Source organism: Leopardus geoffroyi, chromosome A1 (genome assembly GCF_018350155.1).
Source record: "Leopardus geoffroyi isolate Oge1 chromosome A1, O.geoffroyi_Oge1_pat1.0, whole genome shotgun sequence".
In the NCBI taxonomy this organism is placed as follows: Eukaryota; Metazoa; Chordata; class Mammalia; order Carnivora; family Felidae; genus Leopardus; species Leopardus geoffroyi.
Genome location: NC_059326.1, coordinates 115,472,425 through 115,490,346, shown reverse-complemented (window position 1 = coordinate 115,490,346; position 17,922 = coordinate 115,472,425). Strand labels below are relative to the sequence as shown.

General features: G+C 49.1%; 2 protein-coding genes across 5 annotated transcripts; one reads left to right on the top strand and one right to left on the bottom strand.

Moving 5' to 3' along the window:
- Positions 1-734: 734 nt before the first annotated feature.
- On the bottom strand, positions 735-3,043 carry SMIM33 (small integral membrane protein 33). Its single transcript, XM_045445842.1, has 2 exons — positions 2,741-3,043; positions 735-1,337 (listed from the first exon to the last, which is right to left on the bottom strand). Exons 1-2 carry the CDS (start codon positions 2,747-2,749, stop codon positions 948-950), a joined length of 399 nt encoding a protein of 132 aa, XP_045301798.1. The 5' UTR covers positions 2,750-3,043; the 3' UTR covers positions 735-947.
- Positions 3,044-6,800: 3,757 nt separating this feature from the next.
- ECSCR (endothelial cell surface expressed chemotaxis and apoptosis regulator) lies at positions 6,801-15,823 on the top strand. 4 transcript variants are annotated; one of them, XM_045445798.1, is made up of 10 exons: positions 6,801-6,933; positions 10,374-10,418; positions 10,725-10,775; positions 10,937-10,996; positions 11,677-11,811; positions 13,204-13,317; positions 13,716-13,814; positions 14,034-14,070; positions 15,211-15,307; positions 15,476-15,823. In XM_045445798.1, the coding sequence occupies exons 1-10, from the start codon at positions 6,873-6,875 to the stop codon at positions 15,482-15,484; spliced, it is 708 nt and encodes a 235-aa protein (XP_045301754.1). In that variant the 5' UTR covers positions 6,801-6,872; the 3' UTR covers positions 15,485-15,823. The 4 variants fall into 4 exon arrangements, with proteins under 4 accessions (XP_045301754.1, XP_045301772.1, XP_045301762.1 ...); XM_045445816.1 differs by lacking the exon at positions 10,937-10,996; XM_045445806.1 differs by lacking the exon at positions 10,374-10,418 and having other exon boundaries at positions 6,803-6,933.
- The last annotated feature ends 2,099 nt before the right edge of the window (positions 15,824-17,922 follow it).

Here is a 17,922-nt window from a genome sequence, read left to right as displayed (position 1 = left end):
AGAGCCACCAGGAGGCTCAGCTCTGTCTTCCTGCATCTTAACAACTCCTACGCCCACCTCACCCCCTATAAATCCTCTCCTCACTCCTTCCTTCCTTTAAACAAGCTCCACAAAGCTCCTCTTCCTTTCCTGTTTTCCCACTGACTGGAAGGTTCCGGATTTGGGAAATGTCCAGGGATAAGTTTTAGGCTCGTTCCAATAGGCCTATACACACAGAACAGGGGAGGTAATAGGAATCTCCCAAATCCCCCCATCCCATCCTGGGAAGGCGAGACAGGGTCTTGCCCCAACACAGTGGAGGGCATTCAAAAGCATTTTGAGGAGCTAGAATTTGTGCTTGGGGCTTTGCAAGGGCCTCGGAAGTTGCTAACAAGGCCTAGACACCAAATGCCAAAGGGATGTCTTTCAATCAGTGAAAGGCAGCAAATTTTCCTTCTCTTCCTGAGTCCCGGAGAAGGCAGACCCCTGGGTTCTTTGCCTTCCCTCTCCTTGGCTGGCCCTCACAGGACCTGGGGGCTTTGGGGACGGCACCTCCACAGGGAGACTCTGATATCCCTGCACAGAGGTGGAGTGGGTGGTGGAACCTTTCAAGCTGGACTCACATTAACAACAAAAGCAAAGGAGATTAGGGATGAGAGGAGAGAGTGAGGACTTGGTCAGGGATCTGATGGTCCTTGAAAAGGAGAGGGTAGCTTTGTAAAGGTGGCCTTTGGCACTGGGAATGCTCACAGCAGCATGTTTCTGGGCAAAGCCCTCAAGTTTCTTTTATTTCTCCTGTCCACATCAGGGCTTTCTCTATAAATATTCTGCAGGGAGAGCAGCTCCAGCTGAGTCCATGCGTGCTCTTCCAAAGCTCTGATGCCCAAGACCCAATTTTCTTTTGCCCTAATTCTCTGTCCAGTTGCTTGTTCTGAGCCAGGTCAGTCCAGCTTTTCAAAGTCTTCCTCCTATAGATACGTGACTTCTTCAATGCTGAGCATAGGCCCATCTGGCACAGGGTAGGAGCCAGGGACAGGAGGTTCCTGCTGGGCATCTTCATGACTGTCCCAGGGGTCCAACACTCGCCAGTGGATGAGGTAGATGCCACCCTCTGGCTTCGGGGCTGGTGGCTCTGTGGGGAGAGTGGCATGGCCCTGATGTAGTCTTGGCCCAAAGTGGACTGCCACCACAATACAGACTGCCAGCAGGACAAAGGCAGTGACGATGACAGTGAGCAGGGGCAGCCCATCTCCTCGAGGTGGTTCCCAAGCCCCACTCAGCATATCCGGGAGCTGCCTCTGGGGCTCCTGCCCCGCTGACCCGTTCACAGCTGGAGAAGGCCAGGGATGGCAGCCAGCCTGGTAGGGGAGTGGCAGAGGGAGAGGGTGACATGGGCATGTACACACAGAAAAAGAGCAAGTTAGAGAGAGATAGACACCTGGAGGGAACTGAGAGAGACAGACAGAGAGCCTTAGGCAGACAAAGCGGAACAGAGACAAAAAAAAGAGAGAGACAGAGTAAAGACATGCAGACAAAGAGAAACATACAGATAAACACACAGGTAGCAAGAGAGAGAATTAAAGAAAAAGACGGGTGGGGGGGGGGGCAGGATACAGAGAGAAAGAGAAAAACACAAAGAGAAGAAGAGAAAGAAAAAGAGAGAGATAAATAAAAGGATAGGAGTGAAATAGATACAGAGAGATAGATACAGAGAAAAAAGAAACAGAGATAGGGAGACAAAGTTGTTCAGAAAGGGATGGAGAGGGTCTTCATTACAGTCTGGCATATAGAGTTCAGCCCACCAAGTCCGTCGCCTCCCAATGCTCTCTCTTCCCAGGCCTCCAGTAAAATTCCTAAATAGATAATATGTCCTAGGTCAGGAATCTGAGCACACTAGGGGCTGCTATCCCACATCCTGGCCAGCGGGCAGTGAGCAGCTCTTTCTTCAAGCCCTGGGAAAAGGGAGTCAATATGTCAAGCATCTCAGGTTCCCATCACCCTCAACTCACACAGAAGGCAGAGGGGTGGTACCCTGGGGGAGGGTGAAAGGAAAATGAGTCAGGAACCCCCAAAGCTTGGGATGAAGCAAAGGGGATACCTCAGCCCATAATGTATGATCCTGTTGGGGGTTTCGGGATCTGGACCTGCAGGGGAGGGGGTGCCCCGTGTGGATTCCTGACTCTGTCCAGGGTGGATTGAGGAGAATCCAGGCCAGCCTCTACCTCTTCCAGGATCCCAGCCAGAAGTTGGGGGTCATGTCTGTCTGTCTCCACTCAGCTAACTGTTGAGTAGGGGTGGGATGGATTGCCATGAAGGTAGCAAACCTCCAAACTATAAACACCAGAGCTGGCTGATTAGGTCACCATAGGCTCAAGAAACCTTTTCTCCCTAGCCTCCTATTCCCCAGCTGGACCATCAGGGGCAGACCCTCTGGAGTGGAGCCTCTCCCCTAAACCTGAGTCATCAGCCTGGCCCTCCCCAAGGAAAGGCAATTTCCGTCCAGGAAAGGCTATCCAGAACACTCTCCCTTTAGTTTCTCAGTCACACTGTTTACCCCATCCCACCCAAACACTGTCCCTTTGCATGTAGAAAGCTCAATACCCACCCCCAGTTTAAAGTCTAAGGCTCTCTGGGCTCCCTGAGGTTCTGGAGCTCTCAGGGCAGGGGTGGAAAAAAAAGAGAAGCTCAGGTTGGTGAGAGGCTTGGGGCCCCTGCAGGGAGTCAGACAGCCTAGAAGGAGGGGGGTGAGCCAAGAGTCTACCTGGTGCATTGTCCGCCTGGTGCAAGGCTCCCTGGGGACTGGCAGCCAGCAGGGCAAGGAAGAACCTGCCACCCCAGCTTGGTCGGCCCCTACCCGGAGCTGCCACGTCTATGGGGTTTACCAGGCACACACCCTCTGCACACACACCCTCAACGTCTCTCCCGCGCTTTCACTTTCGTGAATATTAGGACTCCCCTGTCCCAACCTTGAACTGTGATAGGACCTTGATCTTGGCACTTCCCTCCATGCTCCCTGCCAGCTTCAGGAGCCTGGGTCTGCCTGCCTACTCCTCCTCCACTAGATCCCAGACACCTTGCCAGCACCCCCACTACACCCCACCCTCCACCATGACATGCTGACTCCCCACCCCAACTGATTTCCTGAAGTCACTGTTTCTTTGATTTAAAAAAAAAAAAAACTGTATATCAAACACACTGGAAATTGTAGACTATAATGTACTCAATCTCTTTGTTCCAACCACCAGCTCTGTCCAGCTCAAGAGTCTGTCACATTTATTTCAAAAAAGTTGTTTTAAATTTTTTTTTAAGTTTTTTTAACGTTTATTTTTGAGACAGAGAGAGACAGAGCATGAATGGGGGAGGGTCAGAGAGAGAGGGAGACACAGAATCTGAAACAGGTTCCAGGCTCTGAGCGGTCAGCACAGAGCCCAACACGGGGCTCGAACTCACGGACTGCGAGATCATGACCTGAGCCAAAGTCGGACGCTTAACCAACTGAGCCACCCAGGCGACCCTTAAATTTTTTTATTAAAAAAATTTGTTTTAACGTTTATTTATTCTGGAGAGAGAGAGAGAGATAGAGTGCAAGTGGGGGAGGGGTGGAGAGAGAGACAGAATCCAAAGCAGGCTTGAGGTTCTGAGGTGTCAGAGCAGAGCCCAACAAGGGGCTCAAACCCACGAGCTGTGAGATCATGACCTGAGCTGAAGTCGGATGCTTAGCCGACTGGACCACCCAGGTGCCCCTCAAAGTTTTTTAAAAACTAAAATATTACAAATAACATAGAAGCCCTACTCCTTGACTACACCCCTCCTTCTTATCCCATGGATAACCATCTTGTTGAATGTGATGTTTATCATTCCCATGCAAGGCTGTTTTTTTTTTCTCTTTGGATTTTTTCTTCTTTGGTTTTTACAAATATGAATTCTATATGTCTCTTTGCATTTGCCTGAAATGTAATTTCATTTAAGAATGTGTGTGCTTCAATGTGTTCAAGTCACAAAAAGTGCCCACCAGGGAAAGGAGAGGTTAGCCATCGGCAGGATCAGGAACCGGGCTTTTGGACTCAGGGACTTGGAGCCCCAGTGGTGGTGTCTGTGAGAGCATTGGGACATGTGTCTTGAGGAGGCAGGAAGCAAAGAGCAGTGGTTGAAGCCCTGGACTGTGGCAAAATCCACATTCCCTCTGGCTGAGGTCTTGGATGGCATTGGGAAGTGTCAGTCTCCTAGTTGGATTCAAGGCCAGCCAGCCACTTGTCTCACTCAGTTGGCAGGTAAGGTCCACAGCCCAGTGACCTGGGCTTAAGTGAGCTCGGAGATCTGAGTGGGATCCCTGAATGTCAGAGTGTGGAACAGCTTGGCTGAGAGACAGGGAATCAAGAGGCTACATCTTGCCTCTTGAGATCAAGCCATCGGGTGAGGAGAGTTCCCAGGGGTGATCTGGTCTCCAGACTGGAACGGAGGGTGGTTTATGCACAACAAGGGAAAGAATGAGGGATGACTGGTTTTGGCTCAGGTCACAATCTTGCAGGTCATGAGTTCAAGCCCCACTGACAGTGCAGAGCCTGTTTGGCATTCTCTCTCTCTCCCTCTCTCTCTGCCCACCTCCCTGCTCCTGCTCTCTCTCTCTCTCTCAAAATTAATAAATAAACTTTAAAAATTATTTTTTTTTAATTTTATTTCTAAGTAATCTCTACATCGAACATGGGGCTTCAACTTATAACCCCGAGATCGAGAGTTCACATGCTCTACCAACTGAGCCAGTCAGTTGGACACTCAACTGACTGAGCCACCAAGGCGCCTCTATTTATTATTTTTTAAGTAAGCTCCAGGCCCAACATGGGGCTTGAACTTATGACCCTGACATCAAGAATCACATGCTCTACTGACTGAGCCAAACAGTCTCCCCGAAATAAAATATTTAGGGGTACCTAGGTGGCTCAGTCAGGTGGGCATCCAACTTTGGTTCAGGTCATGATCTCATGGTTGGTGGCTTCAAGACTGGCATCGGGCTCTGTGCTGACAGCTCAGAGCCTGGAGCCCGTGTCTCCCTCTCTCTCTGACCCTCCCCTGCTTGCACTCTCTTTCTCTCTCTCAAAAAATAAATAAACATTAAAAAATAAAAAATAAAATAAAATAAAATATTTATTAAAAAATCGAGGCGCCTGTGCTGCCAACTCAGAGCCTGGAGCCTGTCTCTGTGACTTGCTGTCTCTCTGCCCTTTCCCCACTCATGTGCGTGTGCACACGCACACACAAATACATGCACACTCTCTCTCAAAAATAAATAAACATTAAAAAAATTAAAACTAAGGGAGAAAAGGACACCAATCAATGCAATATATGATTGCATATATATGTGCATATTGTCACCACCGGGAATGCATAGAGTGGAAGGAAATCCACAATATGATACAATTCTATTAAAGAAGTAGGATTGTGTGTAACATTTCTCTGCTCTTAAATCTTTTGAGTTTAGTTCAGTAAATATGTTCTGAGGACCTGCTATATCACAGGCATTGTGCCAGGTCCTAGGGACACTGCTGGCCTGCATCTGCACAAGAGAGTGCCACGGGATGGATGCTAAAGACAGGGTGCTGCTGGGACACAGGGAACACCTGACTCCAGGAAAGGGGAGGTGAGGGGAGAGCTGAGGACGGGGGAGGCTTGAAAGGTAGTCCTCTTGGGGCACCTGGGTGGCTCACTTGGTTGAGTGTCTGACTTTAGCACAGGTCATGATTTCGTGGTTCGTGAGTTCAAGCTCCGTGTTGGGCTCTGAGCTGACAGCTCAGAGCCTGGAGCCGCCTTTGGATTGATTGTCTCCTTTTCTCTCTGCCACTCCCCCATTCATGCTCGCGCGCTCTCTCTCTCTCTCTCTCTCTCTCTCTCTAAGATAAAAAAACATTAAAAAAATATTTTCTTTTTAAAAGAAATGTAGTCCCCTTGTTTTTCTATTAAGAATAACAAATGGGGGGGGGGGGGTTGCCTGCCTGGCTCAGGCTCAGTTGGTTGAGCAGTTGAGCATCTGACTCTTGATTTCAGCTCAGGTCATGATCTCACGGTTTGTGAGGTTGAGCCCTGCGTTGGGCTCTGCACTGACAGTGCAGACTCTGTTTGGGGTTTTAGCTCTCTCTTTGCCTCTCCCCTGCTCTCTTTCTCAAAATAAATAAATAAACTTAAAAAAAAAAAAAAGAATAACAATAGGAGCGCCTGCCTGGCTCAGTCGGTGGAGCATGTGACTCTTGATCGCAGGGTTGTATGTTCAAGCCCCACGTGGGTTGTAGAGATTATTTAAAAAAAAAAAAAAAAATAATAATAATAATAATGTTTGTAAGGCCTCCCTGAAAGATGTTGGGAGTCCTATCTGCATTGGGAGCCCTGAGGAGGAAGGAGAGTGTGACATATTCAGAGTCTACAAAGCCTGGGCAGCTGGTGGGCCCAGCTTTAGGGCTCAGTCATGGGAGAGACCAGGAGGACCTGGTCTGAAACAGACTGGGGAGGGATTGGAGTTAGACTCCAGGAAAACATCCAAAAGCCTCTAGGTGATAAGTGGAGGGACCTGATGGACCCCTCAGAGGGAAAGAGAGGGGTCACAGAGCCACTTTGTCATCGCTGATCTTTGTATAAAGGCCCTAGAGGACACCATAGTGGCTCTAGCTCGGCCCACAGAGCCCCAGGCACAGTGCCTGCTGCTTCAGCCTTACATCCTCCGTCTGGGCTGCAGGCTAATCAGGGCCCCTGGAGCCAGTCCCAATCTGTTTCCTTCTATTCTTTGACAGGAAGCTGCTAGAGAGCCAGCCCCCACCCCCCACCCCGCCCCAGCACTCCCTCTCTCTTTTCCACTATGGACAGAGCCACCGTGGAGCGGCTGCCTGCCCGCCACAGACCCAGCTGACATGGGGACCGTTGGAGCAACGCAGCTGTGCTGGGTGATCCTCGGCTTCCTCCTACTCCAAGGTAAGAGGCATTTGCCACTCCGCTTCAGCAGTTCCCCTCCAGCGGTTGGCAGTCCCGGGTGACTGTCCCTCCTTCACAATGTATACCTCACATGCTCTCCATTCAGGCCTGTGCCCAAGGGAAATTCCAGACGCTTCTCATGAAGGGAACTAAGGAGTTGAATTGGGGCGGGGGGGGGGGAGAGGGGGTCATTACCAGGCAAAGGTAAAGTAGACATGTGGTTAAATCCTTTTGTGGGAAAATTTCCAGGGTGAACTGGGGCCCCCACAGAGGCTGGCCTCCTGAAATGTGGGAATTGACTGTCTTGATGTGAGACTGAGGCCGGAAAGCTCCTTCCAGAGTGTTCTAGCACAAAACTGTCTACACCTTGGGCTTTACAGGGGATCCTTTTTCTTTCACGTGAGGAGTAACAACCTGGGAATTCCAAATGTTGACTTTAAGCTCAAATCACAGCAAGAGGGATGCAGGATAGATACAAAGAACTATTTGCCAAAGAGGATGTATACAACATCCTCGGCCAGGGGGCTGGATGAGATGCCCTCCAGAGGAGATGAATGGAAATACCTCTGAGACCCGATTCTGCTAGCTGACGAATGGTAAAGCAGCTCATAAGGGCTGTTCTAGTTAAGGAGCAGTTGCTGGGAACCATGAGAAATCCAGGAGATTCTGACTCACAGGGCAGCAACTTCCCTTTGGTCATCCCTTCCCCACCCCCACCTCACTCTCCATGAGGCCTCTGTTGAAGACTTAGGAGTCTGCCCTCAGTAGCAGAAAAGAGTGTAAAATGCTTGGATGGGGAGAGAGGATGGCCCTTTCTTGGTGGGGGTTGAGGGGGGACTGAGTTCTGGTACTCTGTCTCCTGGAAAGGTCAGACCTTTCTCTGGAAGCCCAGGGGCTGGGGGTAAAACTCTGATTGCCCCCCACCCCACCCTGGGTGTGGGCAGAGTCCCACGCTTGATCTGGGGCAGGGGCACCAGGCTTATTGTAGCAACTGCAGAAATGGCAGAGGAGGAGATTAAAAGGCAAGAGTCATGAGGGGGCACTGTCCCAGGCAAATGGCAGGTGGCAGGGCTGAGAATGCCCTGTGTAAACTCTACATAAACCACACTTGCCTCCTGAGTTTCCTTATCTCTCATCCCAAGATCACAGCATACCTACTGCCTCCCTTGAAGAATCCTTTTGAGGATATTCAGGCCCACAAGGTGACCTGACTTGGATCCACAGAGACTTGGAGGGTTGGAAAGAATGGGGCAAAAATTTAAAAAGTCTAGCATTTGAGTTTTCTTGTCTTAACAACCACTTTTGAGGTATGAAATTCATTTGCACGTTAAAGAAGAGAAGACTGAGAACCTGGTCAGATAGTACGTGGTAGAGTCAGGACTTGAACTCAAACCTGTCAGACTCAAAAGCTGTGATTTTCAACTATTACATTATGCTGCTGAGGAAAACAGGGGAGGAGGATGGTGGAGGGGGAGGAAGAAGAGGCTAGAAGGTCGTGAAGCAGGTAGGGATTAGGGAGGGGATACGGGAAAATAAGAAATTTATGTGGCTGGGGTTATTCTGCCCAGTGGTCAGAGACACCATGGCCTGTAGAAACAGATGTGCCTGAAGTTCCTCTTCACACAGAGGAATCTATTGGTGATGGAAAGTTCTGGTAGGGGGTCAGGGCCAGAAGACAGAGAACACAGGCCACTGGAACTTGGAGCTTGTGACTTTGGAACTCCTTCCAAGATGCTAGTTTTGCTTCCAGATATGCGGGAAGGCACTGCACAGTGTCCACCCACTAAAAGCTAATGTTATAACTTTATAGGACTTAGATGGTACCTTAGATATGCTTGATCAGTAACTGATCGGTGTTTTTAAGATGTGACTTGTGGGGCGCCTGGGTGGCGCAGTCGGTTAAGCGTCCGACTTCAGCCAGGTCACGATCTCGCGGTCCGTGAGTTCGAGCCCCGCGTCGGGCTCTGGGCTGATGGCTCAGAGCCTGGAGCCTGTTTCCGATTCTGTGTCTCCCTCTCTCTCTGCCCCTCCCCCGTTCATGCTCTGTCTCTCTCTGTCCCAAAAATAAATAAACATTGAAAAAAAAAATAAAAAAAAAAAATAAGATGTGACTTGAAAGGGTTCTTCCAGGGTCATTTTCAGCTGGGAAGAGTTCTCTGTAGCCTCGGACACCTACGAGTTTTAATACCCCTCTGACACCCCACCCAGTGAGCAGGTGGGGCTACCAGAGACTGGTGCCCTGGAAAAATACGGTCAGGGTTTGGGCAAGCTTGGGCTTGGAAATGATTAATTCCACACTGTCCGAGTGATAGCCCCATGGAGGGAGGCAGTGGCTAAGGAAAATAAACAGTTCAGCAAGCTGCCACAGGCTGTGCGGGCCCTGGCCCCCAGCTGCATCTGTTCACCCAGGCCCAGGCATGGAGCTTCCCTGTGGATGAGGGGCCTGGGAGCCCGAGGGCCAGGCCAGAGGCTACAGTCCCAGCAGGAGCAGAGGGACGGGAACCCAGCTGGGCGGCTCCACTTCCCCACGTTGTTTTCCTTTCACATTGTTCACAGGTTTCAAGAATGATTTCACTGTGGAAAATGAGCAAACACAACGTGACCTCTCAGGTCCCACACACAAAGGGGACGCACATATGGGCACACAAGAGCACATACACATCTACACGGAGGCCCACAGACATACACATGTACATTAAAAAAAAAAAAAAAAAAAGCCGATGATGGCTTCCGACTGGGGCCTCCTGGTAACTAGCTTCTTCCTGGGTTTGGCCAACAATGGTCATTTCTGAAGTAGCCTCTGCCTGTGAGGGTAAAATTGTCTGCTTGTTCAGAGCTTCCCTGGCTCCTATCTATACCTCAGAACTTACTTGCTGTGTGGACCCCTACCTCCAGCTGGAGGACCTGGTCCTCTTGCTGTGTGGACCCCTACCTCCAGCTGGAGATACCTACCCCAGCCCCTAGCCTCATTTTATTCACCCCATCTTTCCATCCCCTTCCCTTGGGGCAGGACCAGGATGACAGTATGCACGGGGAAAATGTATGGCTAAGTGGTAACGTAGCAGGAACATCAGCCTACAGACCTGGAGTCCTAGGTCCTTTTCTAGATGTAGCAGGCCACTGGCCCTCTGTCCTTGGACAAATCACTAGTTTGAAATAACCTTCACCTGACCTCATGTCAGGTTGGTATAAAACCCACACGGGATTAAAGAGATGGAAAGGACTCTGGGACACTGAACCACAAAGTGGTGGTGATGGTGCTATTGAGTCGTGGTTAGAGGAAGCCAGCACTGTGAGCCAGAGCCACATTCTTCAGCCCTCTGCCAAGTGTGTCTGCCTTCCAGCATGGGAGGCTTGGAAAGCCTGGGTTCTTCTGTGGGCTCTGCACTGGGCAAGAGACTCACCAAGCTAGTCAAAGTGTTTTTTGCTTTCTCTTGCAGGCCACCATTCCCAACCCATGACAATACAGACATCTAGCCTTCAGGGTAAGACCAAGCACACAGGGCCTGCTCTGGCATTTAGGCCTGACAGCTTAGGAAGGGCGAGAGGAGCACAGATCTCAGGTGATTAGAGCTGAGGCCAGGGCTCTCGGGACATCCAAGGCTGAGTTCATCTCTGGATGTATTTGAGGATGGCCTAGTCACATGTGCCTTGAAAGAGGAGGGAAATGAATGGATGGGGGTCAGGGGTGCGGCAAGGAGAAAGACTAGAAAACTCCAGTTACAGGGAAGAAGAGAGGGAGACAGAGCAATAGGAGGCAGCGACCCTCAGCCTCAGATGATTTGTTTCAGGAGCCTTCAGCAGTCAAAGTCTGACCACAGAGCCACTTTCTTCCAACACAGGTGAGTAAGTGTGGCTGCCGAGGGGCCAGTCCTTCCCCCCTGCCTGACCCCCTGCCCAGCCCTTCAGACCTGCTTGGAACTCAAGGGTTCTTAAATAGGTGAGGGAGTGTGGTGTCACCAAACCTGCCCCCCTCCACCTCCCACTGCCTCTGTCCTTTCAGGAGACAGCCTTTCCTCAGAGCCCAGCAGCCCAAGCCCTCTGGCCAGCACTGAGACCTCAGGTACTCTGCCGCTCAGATCCAGATGCCCTCCAGGGAGGGCCCAGTGAGGATCAGTAGAGGAGCAGACAAGTAAACAGGATCTCATGTTGACAACCACAAAACAGGGTAGGAAGGGCTGTGATGAGCAGAAGGAGAAGGTGCTGCAAGAAGGGCACCTGAATGGCTCAGTCGGTTAAGAGTCCGACTTCAGCTCAGGTCATAGTCTCACAGTTCATGAGTTCCAGCCCTTCATCAGGCTCTGTGCTGACAGCTCAGAGCCCAGAGCCTGCTTCAGATTCTGTGTCTCCCTCTCTCTCTGCCCCTCCCCCACTCACACTCTGTCTCTCTCTCCTTCAAAAATAAATAAAACATTAAAAAAAAAAAAAAGTTGCTGCAAGAGCCCGGACAAATATCAACCTTGGAAGCCTTTCCTTGGGAGCCAGGAAAGACATGCTACAGTGTCCTCAGAAGCTGAGGCCCAAGAGGGAGTTAACCAGAGGAAGATTGTGAGGTAGACAGTGCTAAGGTATATTCCAGGCAGTGGGAACTGTACAGGTAAAGGCCAAGGTAGAAGAGAGGATGGCTCCTTCTGGAATTGAAAGCAGTAAAGAAAATGAGAATTTTGGACTAAAGAGGGCCCTCTGTGTACACGCTGGCCAAGGCCCTGAGCAGGTCCACAAATGCTTCCTTATCTACGGCAGCTCTGGAGAAGGCTTCACAGGTCCTCGATGCAGCCAGTAAACCCAGGACACAGAGCACGAGCACTGTGGATGGTCACTCCCAGTCCCTGTTGGGGCTGACTCAGTCTCAGCCACAGAAGTACACATCAGGACTTGGTGAGTACTTGGGGCCAGGGGTGAAAAGCACTGGGTCATGACTGGTTGGGGTCCTTCTCCCCCTCTTCAGGAGGCCCAGGTTCTGCCCCTTGAGGAGGCGTCTCTGGGCCAGGATCCACATCAGTGGCAGCCTGGTTTGGGAATGAGAGAGGTTTGGTGGGAAGTAGAGACAGAGCCTTGGACCTGATCACAATGAAGATAAAAGGAGCCTGGACTCAGGACTGATAAAGCCATGGAGGGGAAAGAGATGGGTAGAACTCAAAATGATGGAAAGGGAGGCAGAAGAGATTGGACAAGGGCTACATGCTTCTGGGTTCACACCGCAGTGTGGAGGAAGAGCTGGGAGAGAGTGGACGCCTCCGTCCTGGCCCTGCTGTGTCATGGCATGGACCCAGGTGTCCCAAGCAGTAGCAGTATGTCCTGGTCACGCTTTCAGTGAAGAGCATTCTGACCCTTTCTGTCATCCTAACCCTTGGCTCTGGGATTATTTTACACTCACAAACTTATTTGGCAGTGAGGGTGTGGATAAGGAAATGGAATAGCTATCAGACCTGCAGTACAATGAGTGGAAGACAGGGGGCACCTGGCTGGCTCCACTGGTGGAGCTTCAGACTCTTGATGTCAGGGTTGAGTTTAAACCCCACATTGGGTACAGAGATTATTTAAAAATAAAATCTTTTAGAGGCGCCTGGGTGGCTCAGTCAGTTGGGAGTCCGACTTCAGCTCAGGTCATGATCTCTTGGTTTGTGAGTTTGAGCCCTGCATTGGGCTAACTGCTGTTAGCGCAGAGCCGCCTTTGGATCCTCTGTCCACCTCTCTCTCTCTGCCCCTCCCCCACTCATGTGCATGCACGCTCTCTCTCTCTCTCTCTCAAAAATAAATAAAACATTAAAAATAAAAATAAAATAAAATCTTTTAAAAAAAGGAGCTGACAAGGGGGAAGATATGGGTGATCATACTACCTTTGAAGAGGGCCAGAAACTTGTGCCCTTTGCCCGGTTTGTTACATCAGTGCGTAGGGATAAGTATCTAGTGTGCTTTTTCTTCCCACTTCAACCCTTGGCAAAACACAGATGGCTCTACCTTACCCATTTTGACTTCCTGTCTCTGGAACATAAATGGGCCCTGAGGGGATGGTGGGAAAAGAATAACAGGGGAGCCTGGAACCAGTAACATGAGCAACCAGCAGTGCAATTCACCCGAACCCACATCACCCAGTTCTGACCTCCATCCTCCTGAGAACTAGTCTGAGTAGCAAGGAGGAAGTCTTTTTGGGAGGGCATGACCTGTTTCTGCAATTCTTTACCTGGGGAAGTGGGAGGGGAGCTAACTCTCTCTCTGGTAGGCTATGCCAGTCCCTTTACTGATACACCCATCCCCACTCCATTTTAGACACTTCTCAAGATGTTATTCCCACATCAACCACCATGAGCCTGAGGACAAGAGATGACTCGACCATCTTACCCACCCCCACATCAGAGACGGTGCTCACTGTGGCCGCATTTGGTAAGAGGGAGGAGAAGGTGCAGAGAGTGGCAGTCCCTGTACTGACTTGGACTCTGGATCTAGAAACACAAATTTAAATCTCACCTATCTGTTCTAGGAGGGTTTGGCTGATGAAGAAGGCCCTGGTGGGAAAGAGCCTCCCCTGGCCCTCCCTCCAGGCAGCTCTTTGGGGCTCTGTTGAGTTCCATGTTCTTATGGGAGGCTGAGGCCAGGCTGTGGGGCTCACTCTGGCCAGGATCAGCTGGCTGAGAGCTCATTCGTTAGGCAGAGAAGGGGAATTCACTTTTCTCTCAGAGCCTACCTACACAGCACTTAGCCGGGAAGGGGATTTGTACTCCTATCACCCCCTTCTGACCCCTCCTCTGACTCTCCTTTACCCTGTCCTTTTCCCTGTTCAGGTGTTATCAGCTTCATTGTCATCCTGGTGGTTGTGGTGATCATCCTAGTGAGTGTGGTCAGTCTAAGGTTTAAGTGTCGGAAGAACAAGGAGTCTGAAGGTACATGCCCTGCCACTCAGGGCCCCACTTTCCCCTCAGCTGAGGGACCCAGAGCTACATTTTGGGATGGACACTGAGCCTGTAGTAGAGGAAAAGAATGGCACATAGGCATCGCTAATGAAATGGGAGGGTAATCCACTTGGGTGGGCTTTGAAGGATAGGCTGGTCTTCTGGGTTGCAGCATGTGACTCCCAATCTGTGCCTTTGGATTTTTTACAGATCCCCAGAAACCTGGGAGTTCAGGGTTATCTGAAAGGTAAGACTGTCAGAGGTGGAAGGGAGGAATCATTCATTTGACCTCTCAGTCCCCCATTCTGAGAGAGAACTGATACTTCCTGACTTCTTACACAGACGCAGAAGCACGCATGGAATCTTGACAGCTTGCACTGAGGCCAGGGCTAGGGGCGGGCAGGACAGGGGCAACCCTAAAATAAAACAATCAGGTGACAGGAGATGAACTGGAACTCTTCAGCCCCAGGGCTCTGTCTCTATAACCCCCTCAGGAAAAGTATAGGAATTCAGATTCTAATAAACCTATTCAAATAAGAAAGCACTTAGGGGGCGCCTGAGTGGCTCAGTCGGTTAAGCATGCAACTTCGGCTCACATCATAATCTCACGATTCATGAGTTTGGGCCCTGAGTTGGGCTCTCTGCTGACAGCTCAGAGCCTGGAGCCTACTTTAGATTATGTGTCTTCCTCCCTCTCTCTCTCTCTCTCCTCCCCTCCCCTGCTTGTGCTTTCTCTCTCTCTCAAAAGTAAATAAACATTTAAAAATAAATAAATAAACTAGAAAACACTTTATTTAAGGAGCCACTTACTGAACACCTTATATGGGCCAGGCACTCTGGTAGATATTTTATAATATTATCTCAAATCCTTACAGCGATTCTTCAAAGAGGATATACTGTGTTTTGTACGTTTAAAAACGTTGAGACTTGAAGAATTTGTAACTTGGTCAAGATCATACAAGTTGCAAGTAGTAAAACTAAGATTTTGCTTAAGTTTATTTATTTATTTTGAGAGAGAGAAAGAAAGAGAGAAAGAGCAGAGCAGGGGAGGGGCAGAGAGAGAGGGAGACAATCCCAGGCAGGCTCCGTGCTGTCAGCGAGGAGCCCGATGTGGGGCTTGAACTCACAAACTGTGAGATCATGACATGAGCTGAAATCAAAAGACAGATGCTTAACTGACTGAGCCACACAGGCACCCCCAAAACTAAGATTTATATACAGGTGTTTTGGGCTTCAAAGCACACTCCCATTTCATTATGTTCCACCACCAAAATAGAGGTTTATAGAAACAATGTTCAAAGTTCCAGGGCTTGACCCCACAGTTCTTTGACCACCACATTGCTCTCCTGCTCCTCCACTTACAACCCATGTTCTTTCTTACCCCTAGCTGCTCTACAGCCAATGGGGAGAAAGACAGCATCACCCTGATCTCCATGAAGAATATCAACATGAATAACAGCAAAGGATGCCCCACAGCAGAGAAGGTACATTTTTCCTGGTTCCTTCCTCCCTTCTCCTCCTTCTCTTACCCTCAGGCTCTAGTTCCTTAGCCAGAAAGGAGATACTTTCAAAGACCCAGGCTCCTCTCTCCTCTTCCCTAGGCTGCCACTCCCGACAAGGTCCCCCTTTTTCATACTCTATTTATTTTGCAGGTTCTATAGAAGCAACGTTGGGTCCTCATGGGTCCAAAGATGACGCAGCTGCCCTGTGACCGTAAAGAGGAAGGCGATGGGATTGGTAGAGGCAATGAATCACACATAAATTATTTTATTATTTCACACTTCAAGATCTAAAGGATACTAGCATTCCTCCAGATCTAGGAGCAAGCTACCAACAGGAGAGACTCCCATATGGGCAGCCATTCTAAAAACATAGCCTGCTCCTCCCACCTGCTCGCAGTCACAGGAAGGAGGACTCTCTATAGCAAGAGCAAGGAAAATGACGAAGAGGAGTGGTCCTTGCTACTTTGCATTAAAGTTATTTTCTGGCCTGCAGTCTAATTTCTTTGAAGGTCTATGCTCTCATGTGTGTTTGTTAACAGGGTTCTAGCAGCTTTGGGGCCTCTTTTCCTAGGCAAGGCATGTATCCAAGTTTCTGCCCCTGTAAGGAGCTCTTTGAGAAACGTGGGCGGTGGACAGAACATTTTCTAAGGTCCACCTCCATTTATCTGGATTATTATTATTACTATTATTTTTATTTTTAAGTAGACCCCACACTCAACGTGGGGCTCAAACTCATGACCCTGAGATTAAGAGTCATGTACTTTATCCACTGAGCCAACCAGCTGTCCCCCACAGTTCACTTGGATTATTAAGTAGGAATGAGGTGACTAACTAATCACTTCAATACAGGGGAGAGAAAGGGAGCTGTAAGCAGTGGCCAATCATTACCAGGAAAGAAGTTTTGAACCTGGAGGGCGAGAACATGAGAGGCACAGCGCATTCTGACTAGGAAACTCCAGTAGTGAGAGCTGAATAATATGAGGGCAAATGTCCTCTGCCTGCCCCAGGGTAGACATGCCTTACATCGGTCCTAAGCTGTGGGAATAACATGGGTGAGGTTTGCAACTAGGATGGGTCTGTGACTTCATAAGCCAAAATGCACCCACTTTACCCTATTATCTTTGTGTCCTAGAAATAAAATATAGGGTAACAAACACTGTAAAGTCTTTTAAAGGGAAGGAGGAAGAGGAAGCAGTTACCTATTTCCTTAGTAACCTCTACCATGTCCTGGTTTGGAAATGTATCTTGGTTAGGGAAATTCAATGGAAGACTCATCTGTGTATGTCTGAACAGAGTGGTTAACTTTCTTTTCAAGCTTATTTATTTATTTTGAGAGAAAGAGAGAAAGCATGTGCATGCACCGGGGAGGCAAAGAGAAAGTGGGAGAAAGAGAAGCCCAAGCAGGCTCTGCTCAGCACAGAGCCCAGTGTGGGGCTCGACTGTGAGATCACAACCTGAGCAGTTATCAAGAGCTGGACACTTACCTGCTTACCTGACTGAGTCACCCAGGTGCCTCTGAGTGGTTAACTTTCTAAATATCTGCTAGCTGGCAATTCACAAAACAAAGAGAAGCAACAATATGCTATTTTCTTCTGGATTTAGACTCTGCAAACTGATATGAGAGAGAAAGCCTAGAAGAAAACGTTTCACTCTGTTTCATTGCAACGATTCAAGTGGACTGAAAAATCTATTGGACTCTAAAATCTTCTAGGACAAGGCTTGAAATCTACTCACATCTATAGTTCCTGTTTGGCACACCGGGCCCAACACATTGGAGGGCATAAAAACTGGCTCTTGAGTGCAGGAAATCCAGGCTGGGCTGTGCAAACACACTTGCAACTTGACTTGGCACAATCACTCCCCATTTCCCAGCCTGTTTTCTTACTTTTAAAACAAGGTGGCTGGACTATTTGGCCTTCACTATCTTTTCTGCTCCTCATATTACACAGTCTAGATGTAAGAAAAAATGAACACAATCTTTTGAGTAGAGATCATTCTGGGTGAAAACCAGAGACAAGTCTTAGGGGAGTCTGATCGTCTTCTACATTCTCCGAACTTAGATTTCCCTGTGTATTAAGGGAAGAATGATCCCTACCTTGCCCTTGGTAGCTACTTGGTAGGTAAATTGGAAGAGTAAATGTGGAGATACTTGGGAAGTAAAAATACTCGGCAACTGCAGCAGACAATGTGGAGTAACACCATCCCGGTCCCATTTCAAGATCAGGGCACTTTTTTTCCAGCTGTTAAGACTGTTGGCTGCCAGGGGCTGATAGCTGGTTGATGACTGGTTGGTGGGAGTGGCAGGAGGATGTGAACCTCTTCCCTCAATTTTCTCCTTTGCCCAACCCTGCTTCCCTCACTCCTCACAGCTCTTCTTCCCAAGAGCAATCACCAGTAAACCTTCAGCATTCAAATCTCAGAGTCTTAGAGTCTATTTCCAACCTATAACAGCAATACTACAGCATTAAAAATATAGCTCAGATATATTTATTTAAGCCACACTGCAAAAAGCACATGACTTCCTAGTCGGATCCGGTACAAAAAAACTCCATCATTGAGATAGAACGCTCCTGATGACATAACAATGTCTAGAAGTA